This window comes from Dama dama, chromosome 23 (assembly GCF_033118175.1).
Source record: "Dama dama isolate Ldn47 chromosome 23, ASM3311817v1, whole genome shotgun sequence".
NCBI lineage: Eukaryota > Metazoa > Chordata > Mammalia > Artiodactyla > Cervidae > Dama > Dama dama.
The window spans coordinates 38102550-38128710 of NC_083703.1; the positions used below are offsets into that span (position 1 = coordinate 38102550).

The window sequence follows — 26161 nt, forward strand, 5'->3', positions numbered from 1 at the left end:
AATGAGGGGGACTTCCTTGGTGGTCCAATGGTTGGGACTTCTTCTGATATGGGCAGTGCCAGTTCAATCCCTGGTTGGGGGACTGTGATCCCACATGCCTTGTGGTCAAGAGACCAAAGCATAGCACAGAGGCAATGTTGTAACAAATTCAATAAAGACTTTTAAAAAAATGTTCCACATTAAAAAAAAAAAAAATGAGGACCACTTGTGCAACATTCTCCTACAGGACACTCTGGGAGCTATACCATCTCTGAGTTATCCCATCCAAGGAGGAGGAAGCCAGGAAATGTAGCCACCAGCCCCCATTCTTCATCAGATTACACCTGAGGGGCAGCAAATCCCTTGTACTTCTGCCCGCCCCAAGCAGACCAAGCATGCATCCACAGTCAGAGAACTCCTTCAGCAGAGAGATGCATGAAGACTTTGGCACAGAGAGACACTGTCTACAGTGACCTCCAGGGCAGGGAAAGGGGATACAGGAAGGGCATTAAAACTGTCTGCTGCACGAGCAGTGGAGACATAGACATCGAAAACAGACTTATGGACATGGCTGCAGGGGGATGGAAGGAGAGGGTGGGATGTATGGAGAGAGTAATGTGGAAACATACATTACCACATGTAGAATAGAAAGCCAATGGGAATTTGCCGAATGACTCAGGGAACTCAAACCAGGGTTAGGTAACAACCTAGAGGGGTGGGATGGGGAGGGAGGCGGGAGGGCTGTAAAGTAAGAGGGGACATGGGTAAACCTATGCCTGATTCATGTTGATGTTTAGCAGAAACCAACACAAGACCGTAGAGCAATTATCTTTCAATTAAAACTAAATTAAAAAAAAAAATCATCTGCTGCACAGAGGGCATAAGTGAAATACAGAAATCCCAGATAAATTAGAGTGCTTGTCATAGGCAACCAGAGTCCTGGTCATGTATTTTGTGATGGATCTGTGATATCCAACATGTGAAGCAGAAGGGGAGTCTTCACAAGGCAGGCAAGGTCAAGTTGAGGTGATTTGCAGTGAGGCTCAGAATTTCAGCGAGTTAAGGTAAAAGGGGGTTTATAGAGGATGGTGTAGCAGGTGAAACAAAATGCACTGGAATTGTATAAGGTTTACAATTAGTATCACCTGACTAGATGCTAAGAAAGAGGGGAGATGAAGCCACAGAAGTGGACTGAGGACAGTTCATGAGGGCTCACCCACACCATGTTAGGCATTGGAATTTTGTGCCTAAATAGAAGGGGGCATTGAAAGGTTCTTGGAAAGTATAACCAAGTGGCCACATACAGGAAACCCTAGGATAACAAGTTGAACTGATAATGAAGTTGGGGGTAGAGGCTGCCTATTCTTTTGTCCTAAGAAACCATTCATATCCTGGAAGCAGGTAGCACCATCCCTTTTGTCAGATGTTGCTATTAGGGAATCAGGTTACCTGTCTTTTACCCCATTGCCACTGGGTGATGACATCAGAGCTGCTAATAGCCACAGTGATGGCTCGTAGAGGTAGCCAGTTCTGTCCATGAAATTTATTCCGGCTAAGAACAAAATGATTCAATGCATCCCACTTCCTCCCCAATACACAAATACATGAATCTAAAACTAGCCCCCTGATGTACAAATCAAACAGAAAAGCCAAGACAGAAATGTCATCTCAGCACACCAGATAAGCCCCTTATTCCCTGATTTCCAAAGGAACAGTGCCTGTACTGGGTTTTCATTTCTGAGATGATACATGGAAATTTTCCTTAGTTTAGAAAGGAACTGTCTGTGTGAATAAGGCTGAGACTCAGCTACTCTTCACCTGTCTCATTGTCTGTCATTTTAGACTTGATGTAAATCAGTTGTGTAGTTCTTGGGAATAAACCAGAGTTTGAATCCCACTGTGGACTAGTAGCTCAGGTCTACAGAAACAAACAATCATGGACATCCCAAGCTGTTTTGCCTTTTGCTGCTCTTAGTTGTAGGCAAGAGAAGCTCTTAGCATGACAGAAGAGAATTGAGTGTTGTCCATGGAGAACAATGCTTAGGAGAAGCTTAGAAATGAGCTAGCTGGGTTTAGAACCAGGTGTCCTGAGTGCTAGATCAAGGATTTTCCCCTCTCCCCTTTATCTTCCCCTCAAATAGCTGACCGCCTCTCTTAGAAATAGCTAATTCCAAAGGAACATTCATCCATATAGTTATATTCTATTGACAAGTTTTTATTGAGCCCTGCAGAGACAAAGTGCTTTGAAAGGGCTGGGTTCTACAGACAGCAATGTGACATATTCAGATTTATGTGCAAAGAAAAACATATTATAGTTCTTTAGCTTGTAAAACTTCACTTGATCTGATGGCTTCATCCAGCTCTTACAAATACCTATTTTATGTGTTGAAGTGTGGAAAGCTCTGTTCAGCAGTTGGCTTCTGGTTCTACACACAAAGGGCTTTCTCAGATCAGGTGACCCTTACAATATGCCCTGATAAGTTCGGGCTGAGTAAGATTTTCTGTCACATCTGGTTACTGAAAGACATGGCATCCTCACACCACAGGCCTCCTCCTGTTGACAGAGGAGCTGAAGGCACAAATAAACGATTAGGCTCCTCTGCTGTTTGAGCGGCATCTGTTCAAAGGAGCTGTCAAGCCTTCCACTCTCTAGTGAAATCATATTTACTTTATTCATCTAAATAATGTGGCTTATTTGCCTTCAGTATGAAATTGTCTTGGTCTGTTTCTTGTTGATTGATTTTTATGAGATAGCATATCATTTGCTGGGCATCCCTATGCCAGTCTGCTAAGAGTGGATTGACTTCTTATTGAATAGTTCCAATTATTATCTCCTTTTATAGTTTTAGAATCACTGGATTTATTCAAAATGCCCAAGTCCTCATCTCCATGCTATTCACTGCCCAAACATGCCCCCTCAAACAAATAAAAGAAAAAGAATGATCAAAAGAAATAAAAATAAGAAATAAAAATTGAAAAAAAGAAAGACACATACTCTATATTTCATTGCCAACATGCTGCCCTGTTTGGGTAATTATAGCAATTGAAATCCACTTAAATGGGTGTCTTTCCTGGTGGTTCAGACAGTAAAGAATCTGCCTGCAATATGGGAGACCCAGGTTTGATCCCTGAATCAGAAAGATAGATCCCTTGGAGAAGGAAATGACTACCCACTCTAGTATTCCTGCCTGGAGAATTCCGTGGACAGAGGAGCCTGGCGGACTACAGTCCATGGGGTCACAAAGAGTTAGATAGGTCTGAATGACTAACACTTTCTTTCTTAAATGGACTATATTATTTTTAAGACTATTTTTAAGATTATTTATTTTAATTGGAGGATAATTGCTTTACAATATTGTGATTTTTTATTTTTTTGCCATACATCAATATGATTTGGCCATAAGGTACACGTGTCCCCTCCATCATGAACCCCCTCTCACCTCCCTCCCCACCCTACCCCTCCAGGTTGTCACAGAGCACCAGCTTTATGTGCCCTGCTTCACACGTCAAACTCACACTGGTTATCTCTTTTACATACAGTAATGTATATGCTTCAATGCTATTCTCTCAAATCACCCTGCCCTCTCCTTCTCTCACTGAGCCCAAAAGTCTATTTTTAAGACTATTTTTAAAAAACAACTTTAAGGAACTTCCCTGGCAGTCCAGTGGTTAAGACTCTGCACTTCTAATGCAGGAAGTACAGGTTCAGTCCCTGCTTTGGGAGCTAAGATCCTACATACCACATGGCCAAAAAATCAAAACATAAAACAGAAGCAATGTTGTAACAAATTCAACAAAGACTTTTAAAAAGGCCCACATAAAAAAAATCTTTAAAAAAAAAAGCATACTGCTCTTTTTTAAAAAAAGCAATTTGAAGTGTACAACAAAACTGAGAGAAAGGTACAGATAGTTCTCATATATGCCTGCCCCTACACACATAAGCTGTCTACTTTTATCAACATTTTTTCAACATTACCCACCAGAATAGCACCTTTTTTACCAAGGGTGAACCTATATTGCCACATCATAAATGCCAGAAATTCAGAGTTTACCTTAGGGTTCACTCTTGGTGCAAATTCTATAGGTTTGGACCTGAGTATAGTGACATATCTATCATCATAATATCATACAAAATATTTGAACTTCCCCCATATTCTCTGTGCTCTACCTGTTCTTCTCAGCCCCCACCACCTCTGGCAAACACTGAATTTTTTTTATTTATGCATTTACCTACTAAGGACATCTTGGAAGCTTCCAAATATTGACAGTTATGAATAAAGCTGCTCTAGACATCTGTGTGCAGGTTTTTGTCTGAACATGAGTTTTCTACTCATTTGGGCATATACCAAGACGTCAATTGCTGGATTATATGGAAATAGTATGTTTAGCTTCTTAAGAAGCTGCCAAACTGTCTTTCAGAGTGGCTGTGCCATTTTGCATCCTCACCAACAATGATAAGACACCCTGTTGCTCCACCTTCTCACCAGCCTTCGATGCTGTCAGTGTTCCAGATTTGGGTCACTCTAATAGATGTGTAGTGATATGCCACTGTGGTTTTAATTGGCAATTCCTTATGACATATGATGTGGAGTATCTCCTCATATGCCTGTTTGCCACTTGTGTGTCTTCATTGGCAAGGGATCTGTTATGGTCCTTGATCCATTCACTTTTTAACAATTAAAGAACATATATATACTTAAATTTATTTGGCTGCACCGGGTCCTAGTTGAGGCTGCAGGATCTTTGATCTTTCATTGCAGCATGCAGGATCCCTCTTGCTCTCTCTCTTTTTTTGTTTTTGCAGGAACAATAATACTTGTTCTTGGTTTTGTTTTTAACAACAGGGAACCCTGCTTAATGCACTCTGGTATCCTGAATGGGGAGGGAGTCCGAAAGGGAGGGAATACATGGATATGTATGGCTGATTCATTTTTCTGTACAATAGAAACTCTTTGTACACAACATTGTAAAGCACCTATACTCCAATAAAAATTAGTTTAAAATTTTACACATGTGAACTCTTTTAGTTGTGGCATGCAAACTCTCAGTTGCACCATGTGGGATCTAGTTCCTTGACCAGGGATTGAATTCAGGCCCCCTGCATTGAGCAGCGTGGAGTCTTAGTCACTGGACTACCAGGAAAGTCCCCTGGTAAAATATAAAGAAATGAGAGAAAGGAAGAGCTGACGGTCTCTAGACAAGAAAACCTTGTGTTAAAATCAAACAGATGGACTCTCAGTGATAACGGATGGAGTAAGATAGGGTTTTTGGTTTTTTTTTTTTTAATCTTAGTAGAAATGAACCTCTGAGCAGTAAAGAACTCAGGAAACGAGAGTAGCTCTATTCCCTTTTATTAACACTTTTCCAGAAACTTTGTCTCTACTGGACCCATTTGAGAACCTGTGAGAAGCAGTGGTCATTCCTAAAACAGCAAATGCACAGAAGCACAAAATTTGAGGTGGAGACTGTTTTCGCAGACCAGCATCCCAGGGTTGCCTAAGGGGAAGGGACCCTGGTCTAAAGGGCGACAGGTGTGGGCTCTAGGAGGATTTAGCACACCTTTTTATCTGTTCACGATTGGCAGCCAGTTCCCTGCTGTTGAGGAAAGCGAGCGTATGGGTTCAGAGAGGAGCTTTAGCTTGGAACCATGGTTATCCGTGGGAAAAGGAGGCAAGAGAGACAGAAGCGTTGCTGGGATCCATAACATTCCATGGCATAAAGAGAATTTCTAAAAACTGCAAGTCTGAGTTAGCAGCGTTATTATACTGTCACCCAGCCTGAACCTTCAAGCTGACAATTTGCTGTGAATTCTTCTTTCACTTCTTTTTTCTCTTTCCTTTTGGAACCATGCAGAGTTTGCCTTAAGAGACAAAGGTGATGGTGTAAAAGAAGAAAAAAAGGGTGTGTGTGTGTGTGTGTGTGTGTGTGTGTTTTAATGAAGATAACACTTGTTGGAAAGAGCCCCTGGATGAGGGCATGGCAACCCTCTCCAGTATTCTTGCCTGGAGAATCCCTCTGGAAAGAGGAGCCTGATGGGCTACAATCCATGGGGTTGCAGAGTCAAACACAACTGAAGTGATTAAGCATGCACACAAAAGTTGAGATATATGAGAAGTATCTTACTGGGAAACAAGTGAAGGTTTGAGGACTTAAGAGATTGCTTTTAATTTGTCATTTCTATCTGGAAGATCAGCATTCTACTTAAGAAATGGAGAAATGCACTGAGGTCTCTGTGGACAGCAGGTACCATGCACTACTGAAATGGACACAGCATCTGTCTTTCCCTGCCTGACATAGGCTCAAGCTTGCTCATAATCTCCTCAAAAGGACACTTCTCAGAGACTCAGAGGCCTGTGGATTTGGGGTCTACACTCCAAAGACAAGAGGCAAAAAGGGCTTAGAAAAATAGCCAATGCCTGCAGGTTAACCTTCTGTTTAGTCTGTGATCAGTCGATTTACCTGTATATTGCCCAAGTTTCCAATATCAGCTCTATGAGACCAAGTATTAGTAACTCCATGTCTTCTATAGCCATGACAGTGCTTCTAATCAAAGAATCTGGGGTCATGGGTCCCCAGGACACAGCAGAGGTCACTCACCAGCTTGGCTGTCCTTGAGTCATGCTCATCTTTGTCAGGAAGTCCAGCCTGCAATCTCTTGAATTCATAGCGCTGGTTACCAAGGGGATGGGACGTACATAGCAAGAGACTGCAGTGAAAGCTGCATGGTGGGGAGGGTTTGGAGCAACAGTCTGGAGACCAAGGATTTCCTTTAAAGTCTCCCTCTCAACTAGAAAATCCTGCTCCTCCATAAGCCACAGTGTCTTTTTCTATAAAACGAGGCAGTTAGACCAAGCCAGGGTGCCACTCAACTGCCTTCAGTTATAATCACATGAAAGGACTTCAGGATGTGATAACGGGAAGTGATGGGACCTCCAGCTTGGACTTTTTAAACATATGACCCTCTTAAGGCCATCCAAATGTAATTTTAGAAAAATATTTTTATGTTATAAACACTTTCAATTTGGGGATAATTTTAGACTTAAAAATTGTACAAAAATTGCACACAAGTACACCCATGTTCACAGTAGCATGATTCACAATAGCAAAGAGGTGGAAGGTGTCCATCAGCTGGTGGATGAATGAACACAATGTGGTACATACAAGCAATGGAATATTATTCAGCCAGAAAAAAGGGGAAGGGAATTCTGACAATGCTTCACACAGGTGAACCTTGAAGCTATTCAGCTGAGTGAAATAAGTCAGCCAGAAAAGGACAAATATTGTATGATTCCACTTACATGAGATACCTAGAGTAGTGAATTCTTAGAGACAGAGAGTAGGATGGTGGCAGCCAGGACCTGGGGGAGAAGATATGAGGGGTTATCATTTAATGAATGTAGAATTCAATGTGCAGGATGGAAAGAGCTCTGGGTATCAATAGTAGTGAGGGTTACACAACAGTGGAGAGATACTTAGTGTTGCTAAACTGTGCACTGAATACTTTAAAATAAAAAGTTTTATATTATGTATATTTTACCACAATAAAAATTACTCTTTTTTAAATAGCACAAATTTCCCATATACCCCTTATCCAGCTTTTCCAAAGTCAACATAGGACAAAACCATAGGACAGTTATCAAAGCCAGGAAAAACATTGCTACAACACTGGTAATTAATCTACAGATTTGGTTCACATTATTCCAGTTGTTCCACTAATGTCCTTATTTCTGATTCAGGACCCAATCCAAGATAGGAATTGATTTTGTTGCCCTGTCTCGTTAGTCTCCTCCAGTTTCGAAAATTTCTACTGTCCTGATTTGACTTTCATGAACTTGAAGATTTGGAAGGGTAGTAGCCAGCTAAGGGTTTGCCTGACGCTTCCTCTGACTGAACACAGATTACCTTTTTTGGCAAGAAAATCATATAAGTGATGTCTCCTTCTCAGTGTATCGTATCAGGAGGCACGTGATTTTGATGTGTTTCATCCATGATGAGATTAACTTAGATCACTTGGTTGAGGGGGTCTCTGCCAGATTTCTCCACCACAAAGGTATTTTTTCTCTTTGTTAATCATTAGATGTCACCCACTAATTTTAGCATCCTTTGGTGACACTGGTCAGCCACAATTGTTTGTTTTTTGCTTTTAATGAAGTATAACTGCTTTACAATGTTGTGTTAGTTCCTGCTGCACAGCAACATGAATCAGCTGTAAGTATACACATATCCCCTCCCTCGTGAGCCTTCTTCCCCCAGTCCCGCCATCCCACGCCTCTAGGTCATCACAGAGCAACTGAGCCGAGCTCCCTGTACTAAATAGCAGCTTCCCACTAACTACTGTTTTACACATGGTAGTGTATATATGTGTCAGTGCTCCTCTCTCAGTTCATCCCCCCCTCCCCTACCACTGGCTGTGTCCACAAATCCATTCTCTGCGTCTGCGTCTACCATCATAATTATTCATGGTGCTTCCAAATGGTGATATTCAGTTTCCTTTCATTACTTCTACTTTTGTTAATTGGAATTCTACTGTAAGAAAGAGTTTCCCATTTGCCTCTATTCAAATTTAATTAAAAAAAAAAAATCAGTAAAACAGAGCCAGAACAATGTCTATCCAAAGCTCAATGGTGCTTGATAACCCCAAATTTCCTTTCTTGTTAAAAGTTCACAGATTCTTCATGCCCTCCAGGATAGGAAATAAAACTCCCAAGTTTTTACCGTCTGACTGTGGTCACAGGCTCAAGTCTTTAGAGAGCAAAAGATGAGCACGCTTAAATTTTTTTTTCCTTCTCCATCTCCCCTCTTCCTTTTTGATAAATCTTAACATTTCCCTGAGTACCTCAGCAGGGTTAAGTAGAGAAAACACTCAAGAACCACTGAGCCTGGAAAGATGCATGTGAAATATTTATGTTTAATTTGTCCTGAAGAAGGTGATTTTAATGAACAGAAACTAAATCACAAATGCCACAGTGTTCTAAAAAATTTTCATTCACACACCCGACCCCTAGCCAAACTTACTGTGCCCTTGAAGTTCATCCAGTATCTGCTTCCCTGGCCTCAGGTCCCCTCCTCCAGTGCCAGGAACATCCCTTGAGGGCCCTTATCTGGGCTGCTCCAGGCTGGTGTCACCAACTGACAGACAGAGCCAATACTATTGTAGAGTTTCAAATCTGCACAGTTCTAAAAATGGAAGGAATAAATTTTTTTTTCCAGCTACCCATTTGTTCCTGTTTTCCGTTGCTGAGTAACAAACCAACCCCAAACTTATTAGTATAAAGCAACAACTATTTTTTTAACTTTTTATTTAATAATGGAGTATAGCCGATGATTACCACACAACTGCACTCATCTCACATGCTAGTAAAGTAATGCTCAAAATTCTCCAAGCCAGGCTTCAACAATACATGAACCATGAAATTCCAGATGTTCAAGCTGGTTTTAGAAAAGGCAGAGGAACCAGAGATCAAATTGCCAACATCTGCTGGATCATCAAAAAAGCAAGAGAGTTCCAGAAAAACATCTATTTCTGCTTTATTGACTATGCCAAAGCCTTTGACTGTGTGGATCACAATAAACTGTGGAAAATTCTTAAAGAGATGGGAATACCAGACCACTTGACCTGCCTCTTGAGAAATCTATATGCAGGTCAGGAAGTAACAGTTAGAACTGGACATGGAACAACAGACTGGTTCCAAATAGGAAAAGGGGTATGTCAAAGCTGTATATTGTCACCCTGCTTATTTAACTTATACGCAGAGTACATCATGAGAAACGTTGGGCTGGAAGAAGCACAAGCTGGAATCAAGATTGGTGGGAGAAATATCAATAACTTCAGATATACAGATGACACCACCCTTATGGCAGAAAGTGAAGAAGAACTAAAGAATCTCCTGATGAAAGTGAAAAAGTTGGTTTAAAGCTCAACATTCAGAAAACTAAGATCATGGCATCCAGTCCCATCACTTCATGGCAAATAGATGGAGAAACAGTGGCTGACTTTATTTTTGGGGGCTCCAAAATCACTACAGATGGTGACTGCAGCCATGAAATTAAAAGATGCTTACTTCTTGGAAGAAAAGTTATGACCAACCTAGACAGCATATTAAAAAGCAGAGACATTACTTTGCCAACAAAGGTCCGTCTGGTCAAGGCTATGGTTTTTCCTATAGTCATGTATGGATATGAGAGTCGGGCTATAAAGAAATCTAAGCGCCAAAGAATTGATGCTTTTGAACTGTGGTGTTGGAGAAGACTCTTGAGAGTCCCTCGGACTGCAAGGAATCCAACCAATCCATCCTAAAGATCAGTCCTGGTTGTTCATTGGAAGGACTGATGTTGAAGCTGAAACTCCGGTACTTTGGCCACCTGATGCGAAGAGCTGACTTATTTGAAAAGACCCTGATGTTGGGAAAGATTGGAGGCAGGAGGAGAAGGGGACAATAGAGGATGAGATGGTTGGACGGCATCACCAACTCAATGGACATGAGTTTGAGTAAACTCTGGGAGTTGGTGATGGACAGGGAGGCCTGGCGTGCTGCAGTCCATGGGATCGCAGAGTCAGACACGACTGAGCAACTGAACTGAACTGAACTGAACTGATAGCCAATGACAGCAGGTGGTAGTTTCAGGTGGACAGCAAAGGGACTTGGCCACACATTTACATGTGTCCATTCTCCCTCAAACTTCCTCCCATCCAGGCTGTCACATAACATTGAGCAGAGCTCCCTGTGCTATACAATAGTAGGTCCTTGTTGGTTATCCATTTTAAATATGGCACTGTGTACATGTCCATCCCTAACTTCCTCCCATCCTTCCCCTCTGGGAGCTTGAATTTGTTCTCCAAGTCTGTGAATCTGTTAATAAAACAACTACTTTATTATGTTCATAGATTTGGAATCAAAGATTCATACAGGCACAATGCAGGGAGCTGGGGATGGTCTACATGGGATCCATTTTAATGGCTAATGGTCTGCAGTTTCCTTTTCTTATGATACCTAAGAGAAGAGACTAAAGAAGCTGGTGTGGGGATGAATATAAAGGGAAGTCTTTATGGATGAGAAGAGAAGATGAAATGATAGATGAAAACTACAGTAGTGGAGGAAAGAATGGGTTTGGGGGAGAAGGGAGGTGAACATATTACATCAGAAAAGTAAGGAGATGGGGAGAACAGTGACAGGGAACCAGAGGGTCACATGTGGAGTCCCATCCCAGGAGCCCCAGCATGTACCCTGGCTCTGGCATCCCTGTCCAGGGGCACCCCCAGAAGCTAACCTTGCCTGTGTCTGTCTGACTCTTTGCAGCTCCCCTTCACTGAAGGCCTGTACCATTTTTATCACAATGGCCTGGCCAAGGCCAAGAGAAGACGCAGCCTACAACATCAGCAGCAGCTGGAGAGAGACCCCAGGGTGAGTCTTCCTAGAAACCTGCCTTCTAACCTCTGCAGCCACAGATGAGCCTGTGGAGGGAGTGTGCAAGGGTGGGGTGGGGGCCAGGACTGTGGAGTAAAGGCATTCAGTGGGTGTGTTGCAATCATCCACATGGATCCTTTGCACAGTGGTCCTGGGGACTCTGCTCCTGTCTTACACATAATAATTTTACCCTCGAGAGGCCAAAGAAGGGGAGTAAACAGGGATACCACCCCTTTTCTGGCCTTTCCTCCTGCTTTCTTGTGTGAGGATTTCGGGTTGCCCGGGGACATGCTTTGGCCTCTGATGGATGGGAAGACACCAGCAGTTTAATGAGTCGTTTTATGGGAGGTTTCTCCTGGTGAATCCACATGCCCTGAGGAGACTGCCATGCCCCATGTGGTGAATGGGAACATGAGAGGGCCAGTGCCATCAGCTTGCAGGAGACAGCTGGCTTCTCCTGTCCACACATGACTGAGTCCACAGCCTCCTCTGCCCGTCTGCCCATCACGGCACTTTCTGATCTATGTCACCCAGGCCCCCTGTCTTCCTGATGCTCAGGACTCCCACTCTGAACTCCAATCTTTACCTTCTCTTGGACTCTAGGTCTCAATTTCTACTCCCTTCCCCTCCCTAGAAATTTAAATCCAATTTTCTTACAACCAAACTCATCATCCTGTCCATAATCATCTTTCTCCAGTGTTCCCACTTCCTGTTTTCTCAGACTAGAAACTTTGGGCATCGTTGAACCCCCTTTCTTCTAACCCCTTCTGCTTGCCCCACACTCATTCAACTGGGAGGTTTTGATTTCTTGTATACAGCTCACCAAGAGGGAAAGTCATCATCCAGGAAGCTTGCTATCTGTACACTGAAGGCTTCATGCCCTCTTGCCCAGGACATGGGGAACACAGATGTAAAGAGGGCAGACATTTGAATTAGACATTTACATATGAGACTCCTTTTGAGCTGGTGGAATCTAGAATCATTCTGGTGGGGCTTTTCATGGAAACATGTGACTGCGCTGAATGTGGACTTTAATTAGGAATACAGATAAAGCAGACTCCCCCAGCCGATCACCAGCTGACATGCCACAGGCAATTTTCCTGGAACTCCTCAACCCAGGGGATCCCACATTCCCTAGAATGGAAACACTGCTTTGAGAATCCACTTTATCTTTGCTTTTGCAGTAGGTTTAAAGATATCTGTACTGTCAGCCCAGGCCAAGCATTTTTAAAAGGTCTGTTGTAGAGGCTGGCACCATTACTTAAGAGAGAAGCTCTTTTCTGTCATCACAGCCTTGACCTTGACTGTACCAGTTCGGTGTCTGGGGATGCCCTTGAGAAGCCCATGGGCAGGGAATCCTGCCTGTCTCACCTGTGTACCCAGAAAAGGTACCAGTGGACCATGACCACCCTGGTACAAGTGACACTGGTTTTCCTAATGCTTCATGCCTGCCCCACAGTTTTACCTTTTATGATCAATTATTTACTTTTATTTATATAATTCTTAAAAGTTCCTTGTGTTTCTCCTCTTCCATGATTGAAGACAGTGCCCTGAGATCATTCAGAGAGAAACACATAAAAGAAACTGGGGGAGAAGGAAAGTGATGCTTAAGAGGTTTGGATCGGGAAAGAGAACCAAGAAACAGTGAAACTAAGAAGCCATCATTTGGTTCAGAAAGATGCCTTGAGACTATTAGGTTAAGATTGTTTTATTCTTGCACTTACTTGAAACGATCTTTGAAATGCTGATTCTTGAAGTATACAGAGATATTTCTGAAAGAGAAGACAATATGATGGGATGGGGAATAAAGAAGGAAATCCTGCATTGGTGATTCCAGTCACTTGTCTTTCTCCTCAAAGTAGTATCTATTTTATCCAAATGGAGCATCCATTCTCCCTCCTTTGCCCATTATAAGGGTCCTGGTAGCCACTTGCCTCTGCCTGCTGGGGGTATCTATCTGCCCTGTCCACAAAGAACAAGAGAAAGTAACAGTGAAACTGAAGGTCATAAATCTACTGTATCTTTTACCTGCCTTCTCATCCAGGTTAGATGTCAGGGCTGCTGTCATTAATGAAATCATTTTAGGAAAAGAAATAAAGCATAAAATCTCATCACTGTTTGCAAAATGAAAAAAAAAAAAAACCCTGCTAGTAATGATTGCCTTGTTCCCAAATGTTAGATTAAGGCCTGAGTCTTTTGTGCATGGCATTCTTGGGGTTACCTAGTTTTGGCATCAGCTGATACCAAAACATAATGGAAAGTACAACAGCTGTATTATAAGGATGCTGTGAGTTCTGTGGACTTACAGACTTCAACAAAAGACAAATACATTGAGTTAGGACACCTCAATTTGCGGGTTCCCAGACACATTCAAACAAGGTACAGGAAGAGAAGAAACTGGAAGAATAGACAGGAGAGGGGAAGGACCAGATAGCTGAAAAGGATGTTTTTGTCTCTTGCACAGATGTTGCAAGTTACTTTTCATGAATCAAGATCTTAAGAGCAAGTTGTTTTAGCAACTATATTCCAATTAAAAAATAAGTAAGTAATAATAATAAAGAATGACAGAGTCACAGTATGGAGGAAGCTTGGGTCCCTGAATTACCACATGGAGGAGAAGCAAGGCCCTGGCCTGAGTTCCCTACCAGGACTGTTTTAGAAGCAAGAATAAATATTCTATGATTGGAATCATAAAATGTTAATAAATAAGTGAAATAAAATGTTATACTTATTTGAACAATAGAGCAAAATATCTATTTCATTGCTTTTCCACACCAAAAAAAAAAAAAAAAAAGTCCCACCAAGAAAAAAAGCTTGATTATTTAAAATACTTGGTGATATTTCAGTGAAAAAGGGGCACAGGTGAAATAAAAGGGCTTAATGAAAGGGAAAAAAAGACCAAGTTATTTCATCTTTCTCTGAAACATGTTGTCTCATAGACCAATCAACTTGAATCATGTTTGCCGCCCCAGCTTCCTTCTTACCCCATCCTTGCAATATTTCCTGGCCATCCTCACTTGCTATTCTCGGGTTTGTTAAGGCAAATACAGAGCCCGAGGAGCTGTGCACATATTCCCAGGATGGTTTTAGCTTATACAGGCTCTCAGGGCTCAATCTACCTAAGTAGATTTTTAGCCAAAGAAATCACCAAGCTCTCCTACCAACCCAAGAAATAAAGAAGACAAAGATAGAGGACCAAACTTCTGATTTGTTTTGGCTCCAGATCAGAAATTTCAAGGATGTTTGTCCTTCATTTCACTACTAAATTTTTTGTTAAAGGAAAAGAAGAAAAAGACTAGAAAGGATAACATGGGCTTTTGTCCACACCAACACAGTGCTACTTTCAGTATGTTTACATTTGTTCATCAGTATGGAAGGAAGCAGCTAAGAAAAATATTCTGAGGCAGACTGTTTTAAAGGTGCTCCCTTGTCTTTCCATTTCTTTCTGCTAAGAGGATTAGCATAATGCTGTGTAACATCATTTAGATGCTAAAAAGCAAAAATTATGTCTTTATTTCTGGGTATCTTTCTATAGTACCATTCTGAGTACACAGTAGATGCTCAATAAATGACTGTCAGATGAATTGATGGATGGTTAGTATTTTTTCTTCAGGGTTTTAACCCATGAAATAATATTGTTCTTCTCATCTTATGCTTTCACTACTATTCTAAAATGGGTATCCATTAGGAAGCAGAACTATTGCCGTCTTTCCAGGGCCTCCTTTAAATACAATCTTAATTGTGGATGAAAGAAACCACTTCATTTCATCATTTTCAAGTCTTGTCACTGAGAATCCCATGAACAGCCAGCTTTGAATTTCCAAAGTCCCTCTGTGTTCCTGACCATGTTCAAAGTCACAGTGTAACCACTGGAGCAAAAACAATGTGTTTGGAAAGTACAAATAGCTAAAATAATTTGAAAATGCAATAAATAAACCCAAAGCTAGAATGAAATAAGAAAACTGAAAATTCCTTCTCAGCATCAAGGTCAAGAGCAAATAATCCACATTCAAAACCTCTGTGACATTGGTCAAACTTTAGCTAAGAGCAGCATCAACAAATCTTAAAGCCAAACCAAACTATGTTCCACAGTCTACATATCAAACCCCATACATTCAACAAGTACTTGAAAAGCTGCTGGGAAATAGGTTTATTTAAAACATTTGTTTCACAGTCCTTCACATCTGCTCATCTGACATAGAGAGCATTGAAATGAAATATGTTCAAAAATTTAAAGACTCCGTTACTCAATAAGAAACTCCCACTAGTCATATGGAAGCCAGATAATTTAACAACAACAACAAAAATAACCTGAATGTCATTTGTTGAGAAAGTTATATTTGATTTAAGAATTTCAAACATTTATTTCCTTTTCTCAGCAATGATACTTGACCATCCAATTATCCCTTGGGGTTCTCTTTAAACCTGTTTCAAGTCAGAAACTCCTATCAGTCCACTGAAACCTTTTCTTGTTTCCTCTGGTCTCAAAGAATATTACATATTTCCTCTGCATTCTTTCCATGGGAGCTATTTCTTCCTAGCTTCTTCCTCATCCAAGAGTGTTGACACGTCTTATGACCTTAGGTGTCAGCACATGACCGCATAGTGAGTCAGTTATGTTCTTTAAGGATCTATTCAGAGCATATTTGTGAGTTTTTAGTGCACTCCAAAAACCTACAAAAGTTAGTTTCACTGGGTAGTCCTTTAAAAATCTCATAGACCATACAACCTTAAAAAAAAAGAGGACTTTGTCTGTTCTTTAAAACTAACTGGACATGTCTGGTGTGATCTGTTTGTAAAAATCTAAATAATGAGTGAATCAGGCTTTCTTTGTTTGCGGGACTTCATAATACCGTGATTGATAGTGCTTTTTTAATGGATTCATTATGGTAACTGAAACTCAGGTGGATGACAGAAACTGGGAATGACTTGTAAGTGCTTTGGGTCCTTCAGCAATTCAAACAAGCAAAGAAATTCATCTACCTTCTTCCTCCACAAGTTACATGAAATTTTGTCATAACCGCTAAGCTCTTAGCTTCCAAGCGTTTTCAAATACCTAGCATCAGTCACAGTCATTTGTAATGATCATGACAACCCACTAGTATGTTTCGTGTCTTTCCTTTAATTAATGTAACTATTTGATCACAACTGTCTCTCAGTTTCCATTAGGAGTTGGTCCCTGGACCCCCACAGATACCAAATTTCAGATGCTCAAGCCCCTCATGTAAATGGCATCGAGAAGCTGGCCATCCGTATCCATGGGTTCTGCAAGGGTGGATACAGAAGGCTGACTGTACTTGGATTAAAAGTTGGAGAAGAGACAAATAAAACACAATTATCTTCTGGACAATCTGCTTTCAAATAGAAAATGTCGTGGAGAAAAATGCCTTCCCTCACTTTTCATTTTGGTTTTGACCAAGCCTTCCCCCAGTGGGTGTGTTCTGTCCTTATGTCACAGGGACGCCTGAGAACATCCCAGCCTGCGGGGCTGGTGAAAACAGAAAATCCATCATGTTAGTGCCTTTTAAAAAGAATTTATAAACCACCCCCCCTCCAAAAAAAAATAGGTTGATTTGTTTGGTTGGTTGATTTTTATACCTTAGAAAAATTGTTTCCATTTTGTACATTTCTTTTTTTAATAAGTTGTTTTTTATCTTCATACTTGACTCTAAATTGGTGAGGTTTGTGGTGCTGAGATCCTGCTCTAAGAAATGGATAGGAATTCCTTGGTTTCTCTTCTGGATGTCTTCTCTAGGGAAAGAAATAAAGCTGATAGATTTAATCATTTTACTTATTTAGAAACACAGACACAGTGAGTTTATTAAAAATAGTACAGCAAGTGCAACAGTATTTTGAATTGCTGTCATGCTTTTATTCCAGAGGGCCTTCATGGCTGCTTCTCTTCACCTTCTCATCTCCTTGGAACATGAGTTGGACCAACAGTTGTTATTCCTTCTTGAAATGAAGGTAACAAAGAGGTGGGTGTGTGCCTGAGTCACACACGAGTTTGAAAGCCAAAAACTGACTCAGGTCCCCAATATTGGCCCCATCTTTTCCACCCTGGTTTCAGGTCTCTTGGTCAGCAAGGGAGCAATCTATTTGGAATTGAGATTCTCTCAGGGAAAGGACCATCCAGGATACATGATTATAAGAGCTCTGTGGTCCACGGATGTGGTTGTCTGACTCTTTGTGACCCTATGGACTCTAGCCCGTGAGGCTCCTCTGTCTATGGGGATTCTCCAGGCAAGAATACTGTAGTGGGTTGCCATGTCTCCTCCAGGGGACCTTCCCAACCCAGGGATCGAACCCAGGTCTCCTGCATTGCAGGTGGATTCTTCACCATCTGAGCCACCAGGGAAGCCCAGGAATACTGGAGTGGGTAGCCTATCCCTCCTCCAGGAATCAAACCGGGGTCTCCTGTATTGCAGGTGAATTCTTTACCAGCTGAGCTACCAGGGAAGCCCATGGTCCACTGATAAAGTTATGCAAGTAGAGAGTTAGCCAGTGGTGAGGTTTGAAATTCCTTTAACTCCTGGGGCCTTGGAGACACAGATTAACTGGAATTCCCAAGAGACACTCTTGAGTGGGATAACAGGATTCATGGGTGCCTCTGGCACGTCTACTGCAGAGAATAGTAAACTGGGGACATGGTGAACTGAAACGAAGTTGATGCCAGAGGAAGATAGAGAAGGTGAGACGAGGCCCAGGAAACATATTTTTTATTATTGGTGAAAGCTGGATGAGACCCAGCCCCAAACCCATCCCTCAAGGATTGTCTCAATAACGCTTGAACCATGGGACCCCTTCAGTGACCTGGACCTTTCTTGATCTGTTATCAGCTCAATTTTCTATCATGATAAAAGGAACCACACTGCCCACTTTGAAGAGGCAAATCATTCCCCAATGAGTGCACAGAAAAATTTAGCATCATTTCTCCCTTTTTCCTCGGGTTTTCCCTCCCTGTTCCTACGTACCTTGTTTCCTCTCCTCGAGAACCCTGAAGTAGCAAACACACACTTTTAGCAAAAGCAAAGCTCCTTTACAAAAAATGAACCACAAGTGCAAGGGAATGTCTACAGCAAGACCTAGTAGGAAGGCTTTTGGGCTCATACCTCTCCACACCCAACCAGCCAGCCAGCCAGCGACCTTGTGTAGGTAAGTGAGGAAAAAGCACTTTACACAGTCTTTACACAGTCCTTCAAGATCCTGCTCATGACACTTCTGCAGGAGCCAGATGTCTGAGGAAGAAGAGCCCAGAGGGGAATCTCTCCAGGGCCTCCTCTCAGTTTAATTTCTTAATGGTTCTTAAGGTTGGCTCGTGTCTGTTGAAGGCTGCTGTCTTAGTTTGCGTTCCTGCACAAAGCAAATCCTGGCACAAGGACCTGGAAGGGGGTCACTTATTTGGGAGGCTGATCCTCAGATGCACAAGAGGAAGAGTCAGTTGATGGAGGGAAGTGACAAAAGGAAGCAGAGGGTGAGGTTTACAGCAGGTCTGCATTGTAGACAGCTGAGCCTCAGTCTCATGGGCATGCTTCAGAGCTGTCCCACCAGAAAAACAGTTGGCCTTTCTGTTGTCTCTTGTTTCTGAGCTGATCTGAATGTTAAACCCCTGGCACATCCTATGCACAAGTCTCAGAATGTGGGAGAAAGTCCCCAAGCAGAGGCAGAAATGGAGGTGCTTCATGGAAGAAGCTGTCAGCAGTGGCTGATGATCTCTCGCTGCAAATCCTGCTGTCCAACCCATGCTAAGGATTAGCAGGCATCGTCTCGTTAATCCTCAGAGATCTACTGTGCATTAAGTGGCATCGAATCCTGAGTTTACAGGCGAGGAGACAGGGACTTAGGGAGGCTCATGACGTACTGACCATCCCGTGGTTTGTAAGGGGTCCCCACACTGCATGGTGCTGCTCTGTCACTGACTTAGATTTCATAAACCAATTTCCCTGGTCCTCTGCACAAAGAGAAATGTAGAACGGGAAGATTCCATAGGAAACATTGATTCAACACTCTGCCTTGAAGCTTTAAAATATCACTGAGATAAAATAAACCCAAGAGGGTAAGTGACTTCTCTGGGGTCACACAGTCATGATTGATGGGAAAGAAATAATAAAACTGATGACTCCTCTCAATACCAGAGATGATTTAGATAGAAAGCTAAATGAGGATTGATATTGCTTATGAACTTGTGATTCTTTAAGAACTCGTTCTCACTAACTAATAATTGGATTCCCTCAATCAAAAGTAGTATAATGGGAAAATATGAAGATATATCATCAGCTTATGTGATTTATGTGAATTCAACGCACTGAGTTTTAAATGGAAATGTGAAAAAGGAAGGGAAACAAAGTGGGCACTTCTGTTCAGGAGTCTGCTTAACCCGTGTGTGCCCTGCAGGGGCCAGAATAAGCAGAATCATCTGAGGATGCAGCCCACATCTTTCCCTCCCAGTTCAAAGCGGGAGCAGTTCACCTTTCTGGGTGAGAGCCTTTAGCATTTATAGATAATACTTCTTAAGTCAGAAAGAGAAAAACAAATATCGTCTATTATGCATATATATGGAATCTAGAAAAATGGTACTGATGAACCTATTTGCAGGGCAGGAATAGAGACTCAGACATAGAGAACAGACTTATGGACACAGCAGGAGCAGGAGAGTGTGGGACGAATTGAGAGAGTAGCATGGAAACATGTACATTATCATATGTAAAAGAGATAGCTAATGGAAAGCTGCTACAGAACACAGGGTGCTCATTGTGATGCTCTGCGACAACCTAGGGGGTGGGATGGGATAGGAGGTGGGATGGAGGTTCAAGAGGGAGGGAACATATGTATACCTATGGCTGGTTCCTGTTGATGTATGGCAGAAACCAACACAACATTGTAAAACAATTATCCGCAGTTAAAAATAAATTAAAAAAATAACAATAATACTTCTGACGCAAAATATTTCCTAAGTCCAAGCTAGCTTGTTCATCTGCTGTGTGTTGAACAATGAGACAGGATTGGGTTCCTGGGAAATTCCACATGTTTGTGATGCATTGAGACACAGTATATTGATTTCTTAACTTTCCTAAGAAATGTTTAAAGTTCATTTTGACATAAGTTCATAGTTTACATGTTACCCACTTCAGAACTCTGTCCCTATGGTCTGATTTCTCTACAAAAGAGTAAACAAACATCAGGTCTTAGCTTGGATTCTGTGGAAACAGACTCTGAGGTGGGGAGCTGAGTGTACAAAAGATGTTTCTGAGAATGGGGTTGCAGTGTCTTCTCCTGTGACTCCTTCATCCTCAGATCAACAACACACATCTGATCCTTCTTGTCTTCACATGTCTCTGCTTCTCTTCTGCCTCAGGCTTCTGGGACTCCATTGGACCCACCCAGATAACCTAACATAATCCCCCTCTCTACATTTTAGCAGATTAGTTACCTTAATTCCATCCACAGAGTCCCTTTTACCATGTGATATATCACATGGTCATGAAAGCGACACCAGGGTCCGGAGACCATGGGGGCCAACATTGCCCCAAGCCTTGCCTTTGTGGCAATGTTGGCATGCCTCTAGGGTTGGCAACTTTCTCTAGGCAGCCCAGCTTCCCTCACTGCCCTTCTCCCTGGACTGCATTGAACTCAGAGGGAAAAGTAAATCTGTAGACACGCAACTTTGACCACACTTGGAGCCCAAAGGGTGAGCCTGAGAAACCCACATGGAGCAGATACTGACTTAGCTTCCCAACTAGTGACCAAATTCATTTTCTAGACCCCTTGTTAAGAGATAGGCTCAGCAAGTATAAACCCTTATGGGGTGCACATTTTTGAGAGTGACGACCGCATCTGGAGAAGGAAAATATGTTGGGGGAGGAAGCAAAAGAGAGCCACCTTTAGTGATGTTCTAACCCAAGGGAAAGTGAATCTGCCCTAATCTGCTGGCTTCACGATTCAGCAGGGAGCACTTTCTGTGTCTCCTCTGGGCGCTGCAGATGTACCTGGCTTCCTGCCTCAAAGAGCAGCTGCGAGAGCTGTAATTAACTCTTTGTGGGGAACAGGGGAGATGTGTTTACTATGGATTCAGAAAGGCACAGAGAAAGTTGCTAAGGAGTAAGTCAGGCTTTTTCTAGATGTTGTGAGCTTATTTTAAATGATCACTTATGCTGACACTGCCTTATGGCCGAAAGAGAAAGAAGAACACTCTGGAAGACACCGTTCTGGTAGACTTCTGGGGAGGCGTAACTTTCTTTCTAAGAGGTTCTAACACAGAGGAAAGCAACATGGAAAGAAAAAAGTGCTTTTGTATCATCCTGGTAATTCACAAGATGATGACTCTCAGAAGGTGAGCTGGCAAATTTTTAGGACTTTCCACCAAAATCTTCAGTGTTTTTAAGGTGAATTTCCCCTGACCTGCCTTACCTCAATCCTTCCCCTGGCTTCCCTGAGATGGAAAGGAAATATCTTTAAATATCTAAAATGCCTCTATGATATTGCCTTAAAATGAGCGTTTTGGGTATGCTCATTAAACTCATAATATAATCTACTATCTAGTTGCTTGCTAGCAAACCATGTGTTCACTCAGCAAGTATTTACAAAGTTCAACTGCATGCGAAACACTGTCTAAGTACTGGACACAACAGGGAACTGAACAGACCAAGTACTCTTCCCCTGAAGTTTGTGTATCAATACTAGTGGGGTGAAGGACAGAGAAAAGCCAGACGAAAAAAGCAATTACATGACTGATGGGGAAAGAGTGATGAGGATAAACAGAAAACTGCAAGGAAGAGGGAGTGGCGGGGGGTGGTGGTTAGTATTTAATAATAATAATAAAAAGCATCCAGGTAAGGTGACATTTAAATATAGACCTGAAGGAGGGAAGGAAGATCTCCCTGGCGCTACATGGGGAAAGAGCATCAGCAGCAGAGGAACCAGCAAAGGTTCCTCCCATCCAGGGAGGAAGGCCTCCCGTCCAGGGCATGTTTGATGTGTTCTGTGAACAACAAGGATGGCAGTAAGACTGGGAAGATGTGTGCCAAGGAGAACAGGAAAAGAAATGAAATCAGCAAGGAAGCAAGATCACAGAAGACAGTATAGGTCAGGATAAGGACTGAATTGACTGATTGAATGAGATGGGATTGCTCTACTTGGGGGTGAATGATAGACTATGGGGTGGGCATGGGGCTGCACACTAGAAATTAGGAGATCAGTGCAAGGTGATGTCATCTTTCAGGAATGATGGTGGGGAAAGGATGGCAGCTTAAACCAGGGTAGAAGCTGGTCAAAGTGGTGAGAAACAAGTCTGATGTAGGGATGTTTCATGAAGGTAGAGTCTTCAAATTTGCTGATTCATTTGTTGATGGATTAGATAAGGAAGGGGAGAGGAACAGAGAATGCCAGGGTAACTAAGGCAGTTGGCCTGAGTTACTCGAGCACAGAGTAGGTAGAATTTTATGTAGATGGACAGATAGGAGGAAAAGCACATTGATTGGGAGTGGGTAGGGAATCAAGAGACAAGTTTTAAACATGTTAACATCTGAGAGTTGCTTTGAGCATCCAAGTAAAATAAGCAAGTGCATTTAAAAGTTTAGGATTGAGGTTGGAGTTGGAGACATAGTTTGGGAGCCACCCATCTACTAATAGCATTCAATGCCATGAGACAAGTTGAAATTATCTGAGAAAAGAGTGCAAATAGAGAAGATAATTTGTGTGGGACTGAGCCCGGGGCATTCTATTAATGACAGTTAGAAATCTGGAAGATGACTGGGAGCCAGCAGAGGAAATAGAGAAGTGACAGATACCAGAGAAAAAGGGTCAGAGGTCAAGCAAAGACCCATCTAGTCAATGTGTCCTACTCATTCACTTTTACCAGAGTATCAAGATATAATTATATTTGTATATAATTCCCTCTAATTATTTCTCACTAGAACCACCTAGAAATACCGATGGAATATGAGTTTTTTCAGTTTTTCCATCTCCAACATATTTTTTCTGAATGAGTATTGAAATTCATGGTGCACATATGAGATTATGAAATAAAAATGGTGGCATGAATTTTATCTCAACCAGACACTGCTGTATCTGGGCTGGATGGTGTATTTTTAAGCAGGGAAGTCACATTTGACTCAGAATGGATAAGAACCAAGCTTCTAAAACCTCAAGGCCAATGAGACAATATCTCAGAGCCAAGAGACAGTTCTGTGAGTTGCTAGGCGGAGTTACCCAGGAACAGCCTCTGTTTGACATGGCAAGAGGGACATCTGAGTTGGACACTTCTTTTTAATTTTAAGAAACTGTAAAAGCTAAGACAGATCAAGTTGGACTGTAGACCCACAGGTAAGAACCTTAATCCCCAATTCAGAAATACAAAATCCAAGCTGTGTTGATTCTGCCTTGATCACATTTTCATGTATTTCAGAAAGGTAGAGTTCTTAAAATAATTCCCTATTAAGATGTAAAAATCTGTCTAGAAGGTAGACAGATCTGAGCAGTTTCCTTACTCTGGAAACCGCTGCTCCAGAGTGAACTGTATTCAATGCTTAGCTGAAGGAGGTTTTCAGTGCTCCTTCATGATGACACAAGCAAATGGTTAAAATAAGTATGTCTATCTGGCTATGGATTTTCCTTAGATCATGATTCATGGATAAGCCTAAGACAGGTTTAAAAAAAAAAAAAAACACTGTGAAAATCTCTTCAAGTATTTTGAAACTGGTTTAGCCGTTTTCCTTTTATGATGTCCATTGACTTGTTTGTGATCACATCTTCATCCAAAAGCAAGCTTCTGCTCTTCAGTCCAAGTCAAGGGAGTTTAGAAAACTGAGAGGAATTGAATTCCTACCATTTCCAGTAGCTTCAAACCCTTGTGAGTGGAGTAGAGGAAATGACTGAAGCAGCTAGACAAAGAGATTCACTTCTGAATAACAGTCCAGTTGCTGGAGATTATCCAATTGGCTTCCCATTATCTGTATCAAAAATATTGTGTTTTCCATCTTTTCTATGGCAAGTGTATCCCAGTCAGCAATAAAGAGCTAATTGCCTGAGAGAAAACAGGTAAGACAAAACAATTTTCCTGCTTTCCATTCCGCTTGAAAAAGCAGAGTAGCCCCCCTCACGTAAAGGACTGCTTAATGGATGTCAGTTTGTAAGGACATCTCGGAGAAATGACAGGGGAAAGCCCTCCCAGAGAACGGAAGGAGTCGTGCCCGACTCTTTGTGACCCTGGGACTGTAGCCTGCCAGGCTCCTCTATCCATGGGATTCTTCAGGCAAGAATACTGGAGTGGGTTGCCATTTCCTTCTCCAAAAAGAAAACTAGAGTGGTTCACAAATTGATTGTGTATAAACAGACTCAAAGAACTGCCAAGGGAGGGGCAAAAGGACTGTGATGGAGGGTGTGCCACCCAAGGTCATTCTTGGCTTCTGACACCAGCTCTGATAATAACCAGCCACATTTCCTTGTCAAGTCATTTTATCCCCCTGTCTTCAGTTTCCTTGTCTACACAGTGAGGAGTGTAGACTGGTTAGCCTTCGAAGGTCCCTTCTGGTGTTTATATCTGGGGTTCCTCCAGCTGGTTGATGTGCAAATAGTGAAAGTATTAGTCGCTCAGTCACTTCTGACTCTTTGCAACCTCATGGACTGTAACCCACCAGGCTCCTCTGTCCATGAGATTCTCCAAGCAAGGGTAGTCATTCCCTTCTCCAGGGGATCTTCCAGACTCAGGGATTGAACATGGGTCTCTCACACTGAAGACAGATTCTTCACCATCTGAGCCACCAGGGAAGTCCTGGTTGATGTGAAGCCAGAACCAAAACCCAGATTTCCTGCTAGTTTGTGATCCTTCCTTTGCATATCTTTATTTTCATATGAGAAATGGGAATTTTCTTTAAATCAATACTCTAAAGCAGGGATCCCCAATCTCCAAGATCTAATGCCTGATGATCTGAGGTGGAGTTGACATAATAATAATAGAAATGAAGTGCACAATAAATATAATGTGCTTGAATCATCCTGAAACCATCCCTCTCTCCAATCTGTGGAAGAATTATCTTCCATGAAACTGGTCCCTGGTGCCAAAAAGTTGGTGACTGCTGCTCTAAAATGCTTGGAAGAACTACTCCTTATGTTAGTATCCCCAAATTTTAGAAGAAAATTTCACATCATGCGTTCATCAAACCAGGTCATCAGAGCCCTAAAATTCCATTTCTTGCCTCAAGGGAAACACGAGATGATGAGATAGAGGTTTTTCATTCACTTCAAAGATAATAGATTTTCCTCCTGGTTTTTTTTTAATTCATTTTTTAATTAGAGGAAAATTGCTTTACAATGTTGTGTTGATTTCTGCTGTATAACAACAGAAGTGATCCATAATTATACATATAGCCCTTCCCTCTTGGATCTCCCTCTCCTCCCCCGAACCCACCCCTCTAGGTCATCACAGAGCACCAGGTTGGGCTCCCTGTGTTACACAGGAACTTCCCACTAGCCATCTATTTTACACATAATAGTGCATATATGTCGATGCTACTTTCTCCATTCATCCCACTCTCTCCTTCCCCCACTGTGTCTGCAAGTCCCTTCTCTACATCTGTGGATTTGGTGTGAGATTTCATTTGTCAAACTGGGTGGGAAGGAGCAGAGGTATTGTTATTTCAACTAAAAAAAAAAAAGTTAGAAAACCAGTGATTTCTAACTAAATTCTGTCCTCTAACACAGTCAATCAGAGTGTCAGATCAGGATAACAAACAGAATGCTTTGAGAGGCTGGGCAAATAAGTCACCAGTTGAGGTGGGTTG

The 26161-nt window shown here is 42.0% G+C and overlaps 1 protein-coding gene across 1 annotated transcript in view; it reads left to right on the top strand.

Moving 5' to 3' along the window:
• Positions 1 to 26161, top strand: part of PCSK2 (proprotein convertase subtilisin/kexin type 2) — a 230315-nt gene that overhangs the window by 13163 nt on the left and 190991 nt on the right. The window contains exon 2 of the mRNA XM_061126390.1: positions 11277 to 11381. Coding sequence (XP_060982373.1) covers positions 11277 to 11381 — 105 coding nt within the window. The remainder of the gene's footprint in view (positions 1 to 11276; positions 11382 to 26161) is intronic.